We start from the raw sequence: 16,162 nt of genomic DNA on the forward strand, positions 1-16,162 counted from the left end.
GCCTTTGCTAAGGTGCTAAGACTGGTAGGAACTTGGGAAAAGTCAATTCCAGTCTCCCACAAACACTGAAGTAGAGAACTAATACAGGTCCTGAAGCGATATTTGCTGTTTGAACCCCAGCGTCAACACTCAGAGTTGCTCTGTGATTTGGGCAAGCCAAGTAACCGCCCTGTGTTCAGTTTCCCTCTCTGTAAAGTGGACATATGAAGGGGGAACAGGACTTAGTATATGTTCTAAGAAACACTTAGAACAGTACTTGGCATAGAACTATGCTATGTAATAAGGGTACGTCACATTACCTAGCGACATATTGCCTTCCGTGCATCAAGGATGCTCATCTTGGGAAGGAGGAACAGTCTGAGTAATTTATCAAAAGCAAAACAGTCAGTTGTTTCAAAGTCAAGTCACAGCTCTTTTCCTGGCCCAGAAAGGAACTACAAGGAAAACAGCTTGAATGTTGGAAATGTAACGTGAAACTAGTTTAGTGCCCACTATAGATTTTTTGCTTCAACTTTTGCCATGATAAATCCCTCCTTTATGTCCACTTTTTGTTTGTAAAACCCAAGAATATAATTTTATAACATGAAGAGAAACGAGTTGTTTAATTGCAGTCACGTTTATTTGCAGTTTCTATACACACTTTCTAGGTAATCAAACTTTTCTGATACATTTTTTGAGAGGGGTTCACAATGAAACTGTCACCGTTTTTACTAAAAATAAATACAAGACTTAAAGTGTTGCACAGCTCTAAAATATACAAAGGCTTGGATTGAATGTAAACGTTGAAAACATTTTACAAAAGAAACCATCTTTGCAACAATTTAAAAAGTTTATATTTACAAATATTACAAAAATACAAAATGGATGCAAGTCCATAAACCATTGTCTTTTCGGCCAGCATGAACTGGTTCTAGTACCAAAATAGTTACACTGTAACCTTCTTCATAATTTTAAATCTTTGCCAGGATCTAGTTCTTAAGTGCCACCACTGCAGCAAATGTACCCACACACTGACCTTTGGCAAGAGCAAACAGCATGTTTTGTTTGCTATACAACTAGTCCATGTCCTCTACTTAGCCAAAAACAAAACAAAACAACAACAAAATCAAAGCAAAATCAAAAGTCGGGGAAAAAGAAAAAAAAAATCTCCCCTACACAACATAGACCTGTTGTATAAACATAAAAAAAAAAAAATCAGCATCAGTGCAAACAACAGAAGAAAAGTTCAGGTTGATGTTCTTTACAATACCTAATGTGTGTAACCTGCTTCAAGCCAGCAGTGATGTTAAAGACAGCTCTAAATCTTGGTTTTGTTTGTTACATAACAAATCCATGTAGAATATTCCAGATGCTTAAGGAATTTCTTGCTTTTTTACTCAGTTACTCAATACTCTTTTCCACAGTGAATTTAAAATCCATCTTTATTTGGGTTTTTCTTAAATCTATGAAATATAAAATAGAGAAACTCTGCTATAGATTTTTAGAGTAAACAAAATAAGTAAAACTATATTTATAAGGGTTAGTTCTGTGATCATATAGAAGGTATCTTATTGCCTTACAATTCAAGTCAATATGTATTTTAAAATATATATGGTACCATTACTTAAATTAATGTCAATAATAAAAAGGTGACATTTTTATTAAAGCCAATCCATGTTTTCTATTCAAGATTTAGAATCATTTTTAAAGCCCACATATCTCTTTCTTCACTCTTAAAAAACCCCTAACTACGCAAAAGCCATACTGCAAACGAACTGCTTTTATGAGAATTATAAAAGATCACCATTGTGACTGGAAATGATGGTTTCTTATCACATTTGTCTAAAAACTTTATTTTTAAAATTTTGCCAAGTGTACTTTTCGAAGCATGAGACAGATCTGTTCATGTTCCCATGTGGTGTCAAACCATGCTGGTTGTCTTAATTAGTGTGTTCCAATGAGAAATGATGGTCCATTTTTTTCAAACCCCAGAACATTTTTCTTTTAATAAAAAGTATAACACTTTGTAAATGTTCAAACCCTTTACCAGGTAGCTTATCTATCCCCAGTACACATGTTCACACATACACACCCACACACACTCTCTCGCTCTCTCTCTCCCTGTCACACTCTCTCTACCCCCTCTCAATCTCCTCCTCTACCCCTCCACCCCCAGCACCCATTTTTACATACAAGAATGACAAGAAATTAAGTAACACAATTTGGTAGTACAAACAAATAGTAGAAGCCAAACATTTTTTTTTCTTTCCAAACAAACAAAACACCAACAGCAATCAGATTCTCTAATTCTTAATCTGTAACATCTTAAAACACATTTCTATTGAAAGACAGTATCTTCTTAGACCAGGCTTTCTCCTTCATTTTGAATTGAGTTAATCCCAAACCACAAACCCCTTTCCACACATCCTACTTTTCCAAATACCACTTGCATGGGCTTAAAGCCAGCTGCATATCAATTTCTTGGTAACCCTGGTGTAGTCTATCATTCTACTCACATTCTAGTCTTTTATAGGCCATATCTCTTCTTAGTTCTCTCTACTTTCTACCTCTCCCATTCAAAACCTATTCTAAGTACATAGCTGCTTATATTTCTGACACGATTCCAAATATTAGTATCAGTTCACGTGAAAGTCAGAGGTGTAAAAATCACTTGCAGATTTCAACTTGTAACTACATTTTTTTTCAGTTTTAAGACAAGAAAATTCAAGTAATTTCAAGTAATTCAGCTTGTTTCCCTGCCTTCATTTTATCAGAGCACTTGCCCTGACAGTTCTTTTCCCACCCGCCACCCTCCCCCTTTGCCATCAAGCAGATATAGTAAAACCAGACAAAAACTCAGTTGTATGTAGCATTGTGAACCAGAGCTGTTCCCCATTCCCAGTTTAACAGTGAATATAAATAATGCATATACACATACCTATTTCCCAACTACATTGTTCACAGTGTCATTTCTGTTAATTTTTAGGTAGCATGAATCTCATCAGCACAGAGAGAAAGCTTCACTGAAAACTCATTGCAGGTACTTACTGATAAATCAATAGCTCTGTGGCATGCTTACATTTTATTTTTGTTAGTTTAAGAACCTGGAGCTAATTGCTAAACTGTTGAAGGATTTTAAAGATTATAGTCATTGGATTATGACCTTTTATGTCCCCAGTAGCCTAATATAAAACATAACCTAAAATTAACTACTGGTTTCCCTACTCATTCTCTTTAAAGCAATCCATTGAAAAAATTAAAGTCTAAAGGACACTCACTGTCAAATGCTGTTTTTTCAGGGCTTTGTGTTGAGAATGATGACTTCTCTCATGTTGACTAAAAAAAAGTCAAAAGCATGCTTTTCATTCTGTCCAAATGACCACATGGCAAATCACAGCTACAGGTTGCTATTAGCTTGTTTATGCTGTAATTTGTCATAAAAATGATTAGGTCTGAATTCTTTATCTTAGATTAATCACATTTTAGTATATGACCTCAAGGTTTCCTTTATTTCACCAGTTTTAAATTCGTGTTTGAGGTTTTCATCACTCAGAAATTATCGGTGGACATTTAAATATGGTATTGATATGAAAATGGTATTCACAGAATACAGTTATTACACTTTATTTTGTGTGTTCTACAAACAGTTGGTGTGCGGTAGATAATTGGCCACATGTCCACTCATCATTGATAAACCTATTTACACATTTTTATCAAAAATATGGTATTTACATATGTGTACTTCTTTCTTCTAAATTTTGCTTTTGTTCATTTTAATGTAAAAAAATACCAAACCTCCAGAGTAATTTCATCTTCTTAAAGAATCATGACAGTGAGGGCTTTATTTTATTTTTTTTTTTGAATAGGCAGCTCTGGGAAAAACCTTGGGTAGGTTTCATGAAAATTAGATATTTTTATATGCTTTATTATCACGGGGAATGAGGTTGGGTAAATCAAACTAAGCTAAAGAAAAACCATGAAAAGACAGTGCAGTTACTCAAAACATGGAAACGAATCAAGAATGACTAAACCACTTTTTGTTTCCCCAGCATGTATTTAGAAATCCGTTGCTAAGCAGTGATGCTCCCCAGTCCTGTTACTTGTCCGGAGTCCTCTGTAGCATCCCCACATCCCCTTGGAACTAAGGGTTTGGGCGTTTGGGGGCAGCCTGACATAGGCGGCCTATGTGGAGCTCTGGGAGGAGCGGTCGTCATGTGGGCTCCCGTCGGAGTTTTCCGTCTCTCCCTCTGAGATGGCCTGCATGGGTGTGTTGTACAGCCGGCAGCGGACACTGTAGCGGCTGCTGCTGGCTACAGGGGGCGCCCGGGAACGTCCAACCCTGGCTGATGCTGAGGTGGCAAAGTTCTTAGAGGAAAATCCTTCCGCGTTGACTCTCGGGGAGCAAGGGGAGAGTGGGGACAATGCCTCGGCCCCAGGGGATCCCTGATGGGCATCATCGGTGCTTTGGGGGGACTCCACTGTGAGTTCCCCAGGAGGTTTGGGCAGGATGGGACTCTTCAGGATCTCAGTGGCAGACATGCGGTAACTGGAATCAGAGCGACTGCCTTTCTTGAGGAGTAGCAGCTTAAACTCTTCGTTGGATGTGTTGGACTTTTTGGCATTGCGGTAGATGAGACCAGGAGACCTCTGGCTGTTTGCAGTTGTCACGCTGCTGCTGGGCGAAGTGACAGAACTGGCCCCGCTGCTACTGCTGCCAAGGGGAACTCTCGATTTGCTTCGAACAGACATGTCCCCAGAATCTTTTCTTCCAAGTACTTTCCTCTTGGATCTTTAAGAAAAGGAAAACAATGGAGCAAATAATCTGAGTCCGCATACATTTTTTTGAAGCAAAGAGTTCAGTTCCATTCACACATCTATTTGAAAAGTATTTTGAGTGTGTCCTATATGATAGGATACTAAGTATTAGGGCTACAGAGATGAAGAGTAAGATATATTCCTTGCCCTGTGACACTCACAGTTTGAAGAAAATTCTCCTATGACTGGTGGGCATCAGTTACATTCTGCAGATGCCCTTTTCACAGCCAATGTTGGGGCTAGAGGTTATAGAGGAGGATTTATTGGGATGTTTTGCAGGGGCTTAAGAAAATACTGCTATCTGACTTTTTATTAAAATGTGGTGAAGGACTGTGGCTTTTTCTTATGGAATCTGTCTCTACAATGTAGATGAAATGCTTTGGTGTTGAGAATTGACTTCCAAACAATATTAGAAAGAGCAAATAGTTGGAAGAGTGGACGGGACAGGACTGGCCCTAGTTTGATAGTTAATGGGTCTGGGTGATAGACACATGGGGATGCATTAGACAACTTTCTATTTTCACATAAAAATTAGTTAAATGATTTTTTAAGTAAATCAATTCATCTTTGGCTGCAAATATCATTTCCCATAGCTGCCCAGGAACACCAACAGCATGTTAAGTGGTAAGCCAAACTCTGTGAGGAATTCAGCATCTAGATCATCCCTGGAGTTCTTAAAGCTTTATATACTGCAAGCTCTCAAGGAATCAAACTAACTCTTATCTCTGTGGTGTAAATACATAAGTAAACCCTATACAATTGCAAATCTAAGATTATCAACCTCGATAAGTCTGCACCCATCATCATATTATTGATTTTCTTTTGATAAGCAAGCAGGTATAAATTTAATGAATCTACAGCATAACTCAGTTCATTGAAAAGTGCTGGCAACATGCTCTTTCACCAACTTAAAAATATGTAAAGAAGGGCTGGGGATGTGGCTCAGAGGTGGAGCACTCACCCAGCATGCGTGAGGCACTGGGTTTGATCCTCAGCACCATGTAAATGTAAAATAAAGATATTGCGTTCACCTATAGCTAAAAACTAAGTTTAAAAAATGTAAAGAAAATGTGAGCTTTATAATGGAGACCAGCCTGATTTTGATTCACTGAAACCTCTGTGGTTGATATCTTGCATATAGTATCTGGCACTCCCATAAGGGAGAATTTTCAAACTAACTTTTGCTTTTGACCTATCATATTCTAGACACAAAAATATCACCTTATCATCAAAATCAAATATATGACCTGTTGGTATCACCATTACACTAATTGGATAGGTTCATAGGCTTTAACTTATTCAAGACTGCATAAAAAGTGGCAGAAGTAATTCAAATCTAGGTCTTTCTGATTCCACTACTTTCATCCTGTGTGCCATTGAGACACAACATATGATTCCTTAGGGATAAGTACTTGGCTTAATTTATGTAGAAGATTAGTAATTTGTCCTAGGATCGAAGATAAAGTATGAGGAGGGTAAAGAAAACCAAATAGATTTTTCACCTGCCAAGTGAAGTGTGGCTAGTAAGGTAATGAGGAGGAGTTTATGATTGGAACCTAAAATTTAAAAAAAAAGAAAATGAAAACAAAACAAGTTGGGCACAGTGGTGCACACTGTAGTAATCCCAGCAGCTCTGGAGGCTGAGGCAAGAGGATCACAAATTCAAAGCCAGCCTCAGCAAAAGCAAGGTGCTGAGCAACTCAGTGAGACCCTGTCTCTAAATAAAATACAAAATAGGGCTGGGGATGTGGCTCAGTGGTTAAGTGACCCTGGGTTCAATCCCTAGTACCAAAACAACAACAACAAAACAAGCAAAAAATAATTGTTGAAAAACAGTGCTCCTTCAAGAGAGAACTACATAAACAGAAGTTTCTTTAAAAAATAGAATCCCAGGGATAAAAAGATTGTAAGCTGCTTGAAAAAAAAAAAACTTTAAAAATGTTAAGTTAATGAGATGGTGGAAAAGATAATTCTCAAGTTCTATCCCTTAGGAGTTCCACCTAGGTCCCCAAGGCCTGCTGTAAGAAGGCAGCCATATCTGTGAAAGTAGGCACAACACAATTGGCTAGATTAGTTGAATATGAGTGTTTTCCAAAAGCTAGCTCCTGCTCTAGTCTTTGTTTACCAGCTGTAATGAATTTGTAATTCTTGCAAATATGAGCCACTGATCACAAGGGCACAGGAGCCCAAATGAGAAAGTGTGTATGAGCAGCTTAGGCACAATCTTGTCCTGGGAAAGCTACTTAGAGGACATCCCCTGTTCATGGATATGGACACTAATTTTGTAGATGGAGGCTAATACTATTGAAGAAATTTAAGTTTTAAGAAGAGAGAAAAAAAGCAATTATTGGTGTTCCAAGCTATGAAACAGGCAGGTATATACACTATCTCAAACTTGGGCCCCTGATTGTTTTGGTGAATCAACATATTTGGCTCTGCTCTGTGTGATTATACCTTTGAGCATATTTCTTGAGGTTCAAGAAATTACTTAAAAATTAGAAGAGCTAGGGTGTAGCTCTGTGGTAGAGCACTTGCCTAACATGTGTGAGGCTCTAGGTTCCATCCCCAGCATCACAGACAAAACACACAAACATACACATACACACACACACACACACACACACACACACACACACACAGAGTTATGGTTTGGATATGGAGTGTCCCCCAAAAGCTCTTGTGTTAATGCAGGAACGCCTGGAGGTAAAATGATTGGATTGTGAGAGATGTAACCTTATTGGTCCATCCTAGTTTGAATGGATTGACTAAGGCTGGAGGAGGTGTGTCAATGGGGATATACCCTAGAAGAGTTGTTCTTCCCTGTGTCCCTCATTCCTGGCTGCCACGAATGGAGCGGTGCTCCTCCACCATGCCCTTCTGCCATGATGTTCTGCCCTCATCATGGGCCCAAAGCAATGGAGACAGCCATCTATGGTTTGAGACCTCTGAACTGTGAACTCCAAATAAACTTTCCCTCTAAGTTGTTCTTGTTGGGTATTTTGGTCACAGCAATGCAATGCTGACTAACACACACACACACACACACACACACACACACACACACACACACGCACGCACACACGCATAATGATTACTGGAGTTTGAACTTTCATTCCAAGTTACATAACTACAAATTGTTCTCACAAACTTGTTGCAGAATGTCTTTTCTGGGGGAAAAACCAACATCTTCCTCTCATCTATTATTATGAGAGTCTCTCAATTGAGGTCTCTCTCTCTATATAAAGATTCACATTTCCCAATTTTTGTGTAAGTCTACCAATTTGATTTGGAAAAATAATTCTTCCTTGCTTGCTTTTGTTTCTGTTGAATGTTTTGTAAGTTCAAAAGACATTCCTTATTTGCATTTGATGAAAAGCAATTTAAGAAGCACAACCTTTTGTGTGCCCTTCGTTCCTGGGGCCTTGGTAACATTGCCTCACCTGTGAATGACAGCGAATAAATCCTCAGTTGTTCGAGGTTTGTTTGGAGACACAAACACACCCTCTGCTTCAGCTTGAGAGTCTTCACTAAGTGGTGAGATGACGGAGTCATCACTCGGTGATGATTCTTAAAATAAGAACAGAATTATCTTTAAGAAGCAGCTACTCAGCACACTACTATGCTACTGACTTGCGGATCAAACAGGAGTTACCCCCAGTTTTCACATGAGAAATATATCTTCAAAGCTTAATTCCTCAATAACACAAGCTTTTATCTATGTTGTTTTAATACATGAAAAGAAATAGTGGAGGGAAACCAACACCCAGGGCTGTACTATATTATGGAGAAATAAAAAAGAAATGCTATAGGAAATGCCCTAAGTCACATTTCTTTCATGACATGAGTAACAATGACTGACCTTTCAGTGAAGCCTCATCCACATTTCCTTGGGTCTCCTCTGCTCTGCTGTTATCAGAGGCACTTTTGGGTGAAATACCTGAAGCAATATTTTCCTGCTCAAAACATTTTTCAGGAAATGAATTTACAGTTGATATCTCTGATTCATAGCGGATAGTCCCAGGCACTTTGTCGTGGTGGTGGCTCATAACAAGTTGATGCTTAAGTTGGTTGCTTATGTCCATTGTTCTAGTTGGTGAGTTGGACTGAGATGTGATTACATCCATAGGTTGTGCACCTTCCTCCTGATCTTCAGAGGATGGCTTCTGTTCTAGTGCTCCATCTGGACCAGCTCCATACTGTATTATTTTGCTGTCCAAACCATTTGGGCGGGCAGCAGACACCCTTTGAAATCCTTCTGTGGAAACCCCACAGTTTTTAGTTGGTATGTTTTCTGGAATAGGCTCACTCTCCATCTGTATTTGGTCTTTCATGCCATTTGAATCTAGAAGATTGCTACCAGCTGAGGTCACAGTTTCTGGATTGCAGTGATTCTTCCCATCGAAAGGAGGGTTCTTGTCCAAATGTAGTTTATCTGGTCCCATCTCAACCGCAGAAGAATCTAAAAAGGACAGTATGCTATCTTCAGCAGAGTACTGCCGTGATACTGATTTCTTCGCCATATGTGGCCTGATCTTACCTGGAGATAAGGCAGCCATTGTGAGAGCACTTTCCTCTAAGTAGGGGAGATCTGTATTGTTGCCTTCTTTTTGCTTAACTTCTTCAGACTTACTGATGGACCTAAGGTTAACAGATTTCAGGACTGTCGGTGTAATTGCAAGGGACGGTGGAGGATTTGACCTCAGCGTTTCTCCTACTGTGTTTTGCTTATTATGAGTAAAAACATGCAATGGGTGACGGTGGTGGAATGGTTTATTCAAGACATTATGAAGAGCACTTAGGTCAAGATGAGTAGGAGGTATAATTGGAAGTTCAAGGTCTTTACTCAGTGAGAGGGTTCCATCTTTTAAAGAGGGTTGCTGGAGTGAGGATTTCCTTTCTGGGACTTTAGGTTTTCTTTTGCTACCTCCAGGAGACAATGGACCTGAAAAGAAGGCTGTAGGGAAAGAGGATGTTGGTGTTTCAGACTGGCTTGAGTAGCCACTTGACGGAGAAGCCAAGCCAGCCAGCTTTTCTGGTGATGCCAGTTTAAATTCATTGTCAACAGAAGGAAGAGATGGGGTGGTGGCTCTTGATTCTGACTGTGATGTTTGGGATTCAGAGCTCTCTGGAGATTTGATGCACTCGATAACTGTGGTACCCGTAGCAGTGCTTGAATTAGATAAGGATCTATAAGGATCATTTGTTTTCAAGTCATTTAGAAGCCAGAGGTCTGCATAGTGAGTTGATTCAGCACCTTCATCTTTGAATGGTGGAATATCTGAGGTGTCTAACTGAGGTTCCTTCATTCCATGTTCGCTCTGGTTCACCCAAGAAGGTTCCTGCTTGGTCGGAAGATTGACGTTTTCCATTCGAGAAGGCGTGTTGGAGAAATCAAGAGGCAACTTCATTTCCCTGGAACTGTGAGGCAGGTGCTGACCACTGCTTATCTTTGGTTCTTTCTTCTCAGGAACATCTGCATTTCCATCGGACTTCCTCAACGATGAGCTACGTTTAGGTGGGGTAGGCTTTGCCTTTGGTTTCCTGAAAGAGATGCTTGGTCTCCCTTGCCTCCTGTGATCTAAGTAGTCCTGCCAGGCACAGTCTGGAAGACCAGGACCAACGCCCTGGCTGTTTTCTGGACCCATGGCTGCATAATGACAGACATAGCTCTTATTACCTTTGAGCCCACAGTCAAAGTGCATGGAGGTATAGTATCCTTCTGTGTCTACTGAAAAGTGAGAGCTGGTATCTGCTTTGTCCGATGGAGACTTTTCCAGAAAGCTGTCATAAGTGGCCATGCTTGTGAAGCTTGGGCAGCCCAGGCTATCTGCCTTCGGACGCTCAGGACTAAAATCTTGGTGACAGGAGGCATCGTGATGGTGGTGCAGGTAATTCCACTCACTGTCACTTGTGTTGCTATTGCTAGGGTCATCCAGCAGATCTGCAACAGTGGAGGTAAAGGAGTTTGCCCGGTGGCCTCTCACTTTATCCAAATGGTCATTGTACTGCTCTGTCACAAAGACACTGGTGTCCTCGTTAGCATGAGGGGCTGTGTTTAATGACAACTCTGAGTCACAGTGTGAAGAGCCAGTGAGGGGAGGAGAAGCTGCAGGAGGGATTGTTTCTGAGGTCTGTGAGGGGCATGTGGAGCTGCTCCCACTCCAGTTCCCACTGGATGACTGGTGGTCATCCTTCTGGTCCATGTGGCTGCTGAGGAGGACGCCAGCCGTGGAGATGCAGTGGATAGGGCTCCCAAAGGTGTCTGAGTTGGAGGAGATGTCACAGCTGCCAGAGTCAGCAGCCATTCGGGACAGACGTGACCTCCCCCTCTCACTTAACTTGTGCTGGGGGCTGTGAAGATGCTGAGAACAGGCCAGGCCCAAAGCAGGCTGGTGTTCCTGTGTACTTGGGCTGCTTGGAGCTTCGCTGCAGTCATTAGGGGTTCTTTCATGGTCACCCACGAAAGGCTCTTCCTCTTCATATGTTGAGGGTTTAGCACCAACTTTGGGTTCAGCATCTCCACCTCTATTACCTTCCCGAGGAAGGCTCCGAGATCTTGTACGGCTGCTCACTGTAGGAGTAAACATGGTGTCACCTTTGTCTGCTAGCGCAGAAATGTTGCCAGCAGAATGAGAAAGGGAAGCTGCAATGCTTTGACCCCTTTGAGCCCTGATTCTCCTTCTGGATGGGGCAGCAATTAGAATATCCTCAGTTTGGCACTCCGAGTCTCTGGTTCCGGACCTCCTGTTGACAGTGTTGGAGGGATCTGGGTTTGTGTGCACAATCACATTCCTTTCCCTGGCCACTGGTGATTCATCAGAATCTAGGGCACATGGAAAGCACGGTGAGATATTTAATACATCAACAGACTAATTGAGAGATAGCCACAGATCTGTGGGCTGGCATGTAAGTTTCTCTTACAGAAAAAAATCAATAAAATATAAAATCAATAAAAATCAATATTAGGAGAAATCAAATTAGGAGAAAGTTAAAATGCTTTCTGCCTTTCTCTGTTTCTATCCTTGTTTCTCTATCAATCTATATATAAATAAATGCATACACATATATATGTATGTATAGTAAGAGAAGATATGCTTTTATATCTTATGATCTCTCTTTACTACCACATTGATTTGCACCAGAAAGTGACAACATTTTTTAACTAAAGTACATTTTATCTTCTTGAATACTACTTTTTATTTGTATTTTGTAATATAAACATAATAAAATGAAAATCATAGACTTTGTTAGAAGAAATGAAAATCTTATTTACAAGAGAAGCTACCATAATAGCGATTTTTAAAACCTAGGCAGAGATATTCTAAACACATTGAACAGAACAGAAAAGTGTCACCAAAAGTACCATATTTTCAATATTCAATATTTGAGTCTGTTTGTTACTTTTTAAAATAACTAATGCTGTAAAAGTATATCTGTCTTTAAATGAAGTTACAATTTTCCAAAAAATATCTTACATTGAATCGTATTACTTTTTATTCATAATTTCTACCTTAAAAATTAAAAATTTTTAGTGTTTTCTTCCTTAACATTTAAAAATTAGCAAATATTACATTTCAATCACAAAACTTGAGTGTATATGCCCACATCTATACTTTATACTTAAACCATTATAGTCAAGAACAGAGAGTTAAAAAAAGTAATACTGCCTGACTTGCTGAATACAAAACAAATACACACCATTTCCAAACCTCTACCAGTTAAAACATGTAGTATTTTTAAGGAAGCCAGTTGAAGGCTGGCTTCCATTTTACCTCCTCATAATCTGCACTAGACAGAAACCATTAGCATTTTTTATACCACACCTATTTCTTGTTGAACTCTTCTAGGGATACCCGAGATGGTTTTCCTCCTCCTCAATTTTCGTCTCCGCTGTAGTACAGATTGTGAATGAACAAGAGAGCAGCGTATACTAGCCTCTCTGTCAAAACCAACTCCTGCAACCCACAAAATAGGTCTCATTAGCCTTTAGAAATGGCAAACAAATTTTCATTTGCTTGGAACACAGTGATATTTATTGATTGGAAGTGAGGGAAGAGTTTGGATTAAGCCTGTGAACAAATATAAGGGAGCCCTTATTCAGCTCTTATTTAAATTATGTTGCAGTACATTAAGCTTTACTTCTAAAGGGTGCTCTCCACAACAGCTCGCACTGCCAAAAGTAACAATCAAAGGAGAGAAATCAAAAGAAAGAAAAGAGAAATAGACATCAAAAAATCACTCTCACACAGAAAATGGCTCCTTAAGGATTTATAACCTTTGGTTACTATTATTTACTGGTCTATTTCTGGGCTCTCTGAAACTGATACCTTTGCATAGTAGATTCAAAGCCAAGATGTTAACCTGAATTAGTTCAGCTAACATATCCTGACCCATTTCTTTATTAAAAGCATCTTTGTGAGTCTTTTTCCCCTCCACCTCCTGTGCCCAAACCTTAGCCTCTAGTTGTGTAGGCGTGTGCACGTGTACACACACACACACACACACACACACACACACACACACACACACACACAGCAGCTTATTGGATTTGTTTTCTTAAATCATCACGTAACTATTTTCTTCCACTAACTAAACTGGATGCTTTTTGGTTTAGCACCAGCTGTCCTATCAATATGAAATAAACATATAGGGCAGTCCTCAGTTCTGCACTTGAATGGATCCCTTCTGTTCCATCTGTAAAGTTTCAATTCTTAATCTTTATGCCATTTGTTTGTTTGTCTTTATAACTACAAAGGACCAATCTTGATGCTCATTAGTTTCTCTCTCTTTACTCATATTACCAACACTACATGCAGTCCTATCAAAACTAGAACAATGAGGTGGGAGGCAAAGAACTCAAACTCTTCCTGGCACAGGCATGCACGTTGAATTTTTCAGAGTGTGCTTCATCTCAAACAGCCAAAATGTCATGAATTTGGTCATCTCATCCTTTATCCTGATTGTTAAGCATGGGGATGGCAATACAAATCTTGGTTCAGCTGTATAATGAAGCAGTTGAGTTCTGCTTATAGGGCCAACAGTTTCTAGAATTCACTTTGAAAAATCTGTATCACATGATGAATAATTATAATACTATCGGATAATTTTTACTAACGAAATTTTCCTTTCTTAGTTCTGACCAAAAATTTAAAATGCTTCATTTTGCTGTTAATGATTATAGAATAGGTGATACACAGGCACAGACATTGTGTTATGTGGACAGCAATAATGACATCCTCATTAAAGCTCTTGAAATCAATGTCTGATCTAGGCTTTAGTCTGGGATTTCCTAAAATAAAGCAGAAGGAGAAATCTACCCTTTTTCCTAATCATAGACGATAGCCCATAATCACAGGACTGAATTTGAAAACAAGATTTTACTTACAGTGCCAGGAAGGGAGCAGGTGCTGCTAATCATCAGATGTTCCCAGAACTGAAAATTAGTTTAAGAGGGTGCCAAAACCCTAATACACCCCATTTAGATTACAGAGATCAGATAATCACACATCTTTAGAATAAATTTTCCTACAAGTTGAATAGGTCATCAGAAAAATTAACTCCCAGCTCACAACCGGCCAATCAACTAGAACTCCTTTTTTTTTTTCTTGAGGAAAAAATATCTGTCCCACGTACCTGGTCTGTTTGCTTCCTGCTCTATGTGGGAGAAATTTGAGTGGGGTTAATAATAGCTGTGTCCAAAATGCATCTTAAGGGACATTAAATCTTTTGTCACATGAAATCAAAATGAAAATCAGTCATAACATGACTGTTTGAAATTTTCAATAAATAAATAAGTTAAAACATCACTACTAGAGATGTTTAAAGAAAGCCCAATGGATAGATCATTTAAATTCTATCTTTGAAAGTTAGAATATTTATATCATTATTTGACTTACAATTTAAGATGATGAGATCCAGTTCTGGAATTCACAATTATATAAAAAAAAAAACATTGAAGAAAATTCCAGCTAGGCTTTCATTCCACCTAGACTAATATTCAAACTCTTATACCCAGAAGGAGGAAAACAGAGAGTGAAAAGAAGACAGGCTTGCTAGTTATAAAATAGAATTTAGCGTTCATTTATGTATTTAGGTCAAAAATCCCTAAAATTAAATGGTCTTTTTTTTTTTTTTTTTCAATCCTACCTTCATCAAAGGAAGCATGAAAACAGATTTTTCTAGTTGGTCAACTTGCTGTTTTAGAAACCTGGGTTATGCTGTTTTCTTTCCGTGGGTGCCACACATCATTATCATATGATTAATCACTGCTGCTTTCTCCTTATTTCAGTAAGCTAGGGCCAAAGAGCTATTTGCTGATTTTTTTTTTCAAAAAGAAACTGTCCATCATTTACATAACAAGTAGCCCTGCAGAACATATGCAAATGGATGTTCCAAACCTGACAATAGCCTATTGAGCATCTCCTGGGTTGCATTTGGATGAAAAAAAAAAAGGTGTTATTTATTTACAAAATGGTATTCTTAATGCCTAGCCCTACAGCACAGATTTAATACACAGAATATTCTGACCCAACTGCCCCTAAAGGGGAAAAAACAACAACAAGAGAACGATACCAGTGACATTGATGGGAATAATGCAAGAAGAAATCACTTGGGCATCTTGTTTCATCTTCTCCTCTGGCGTTGGGAGAGGTAGCGCTTTGCTCCAGTTGGTCTGCTTGTCCAGTGTAGAGGGGATATTGTGTATTGGGTTTTTCGGCCTCTGCCCTAACATGACATCTGTATCTTCGTCCTCTGGGGGGTGGGACTGCAAAGGAAGTACATTCAGATTCAGTCATCACAGCTTATGCATAAGCACACATATAAGGAATTTCACAGTTTAGATAAGAAAAAAGAAAAAAAAACAAGGTCAGAAATATGCTTTTAGGACAAAGGAAGAATTCCCAGAAATAGTTAGTAAGCACAACTACTTGAAAGTATTATTTCAATAGTGAAGCAACACAAAAAGAAAACATGGACCAAACGAACATGCTCTTCAGTTAAAAGGAATTAAGAAGAGAGACAAGGTAGTCAGAAAGTCCCAAATTTCAAACTGAAGGAGACATCTAAGGAAAAAATAGATCTGCTTTCTGGCTATTTATCTTGCCACAAATTTCTATCAAAAATCTTGGGATCAAAGGAAGATGTGCCAAAGGCTCAGAAAATGTGCCAGAAAACCTGGAGTCGGGAGACATTCCAGAACACATCATCCGAAGGACAAGCCAACCTAATCTGAGAGGCCTTTAAAATACAAGAAGTTAATTTCAGTGCAGGAGGAAAGCTTTTATGAATAATATTTTAAGAACTCAGTTTCATCAACACTGTATGCACAATGAAAAGCAAAGAGAAGAGACCCCCCCACCAACTCTAA

General features: G+C 39.1%; 1 protein-coding gene across 5 annotated transcripts in view; it reads right to left on the reverse strand.

Moving 5' to 3' along the window:
- Positions 1 to 597: 597 nt before the first annotated feature.
- Nhs (NHS actin remodeling regulator) overlaps positions 598 to 16,162 on the reverse strand; it is a 338,149-nt gene continuing 322,584 nt past the window's right edge. For all 5 annotated transcript variants that reach the window (XM_078035084.1, XM_078035083.1, XM_040292156.2 and 2 more), the window contains 5 exons: positions 15,367 to 15,559; positions 12,618 to 12,749; positions 8,654 to 11,617; positions 8,235 to 8,361; positions 598 to 4,768 (listed from right to left, as the gene is read on the reverse strand). In XM_078035084.1, coding sequence (XP_077891210.1) covers positions 4,162 to 4,768; positions 8,235 to 8,361; positions 8,654 to 11,617; positions 12,618 to 12,749; positions 15,367 to 15,559 — 4,023 coding nt within the window. In that variant the 3' untranslated portion in view covers positions 598 to 4,161. The remainder of the gene's footprint in view (positions 4,769 to 8,234; positions 8,362 to 8,653; positions 11,618 to 12,617; positions 12,750 to 15,366; positions 15,560 to 16,162) is intronic.

The sequence above is a fragment of the Ictidomys tridecemlineatus genome, chromosome X (assembly GCF_052094955.1).
Source record: "Ictidomys tridecemlineatus isolate mIctTri1 chromosome X, mIctTri1.hap1, whole genome shotgun sequence".
Taxonomy (NCBI): Eukaryota; Metazoa; Chordata; class Mammalia; order Rodentia; family Sciuridae; genus Ictidomys; species Ictidomys tridecemlineatus.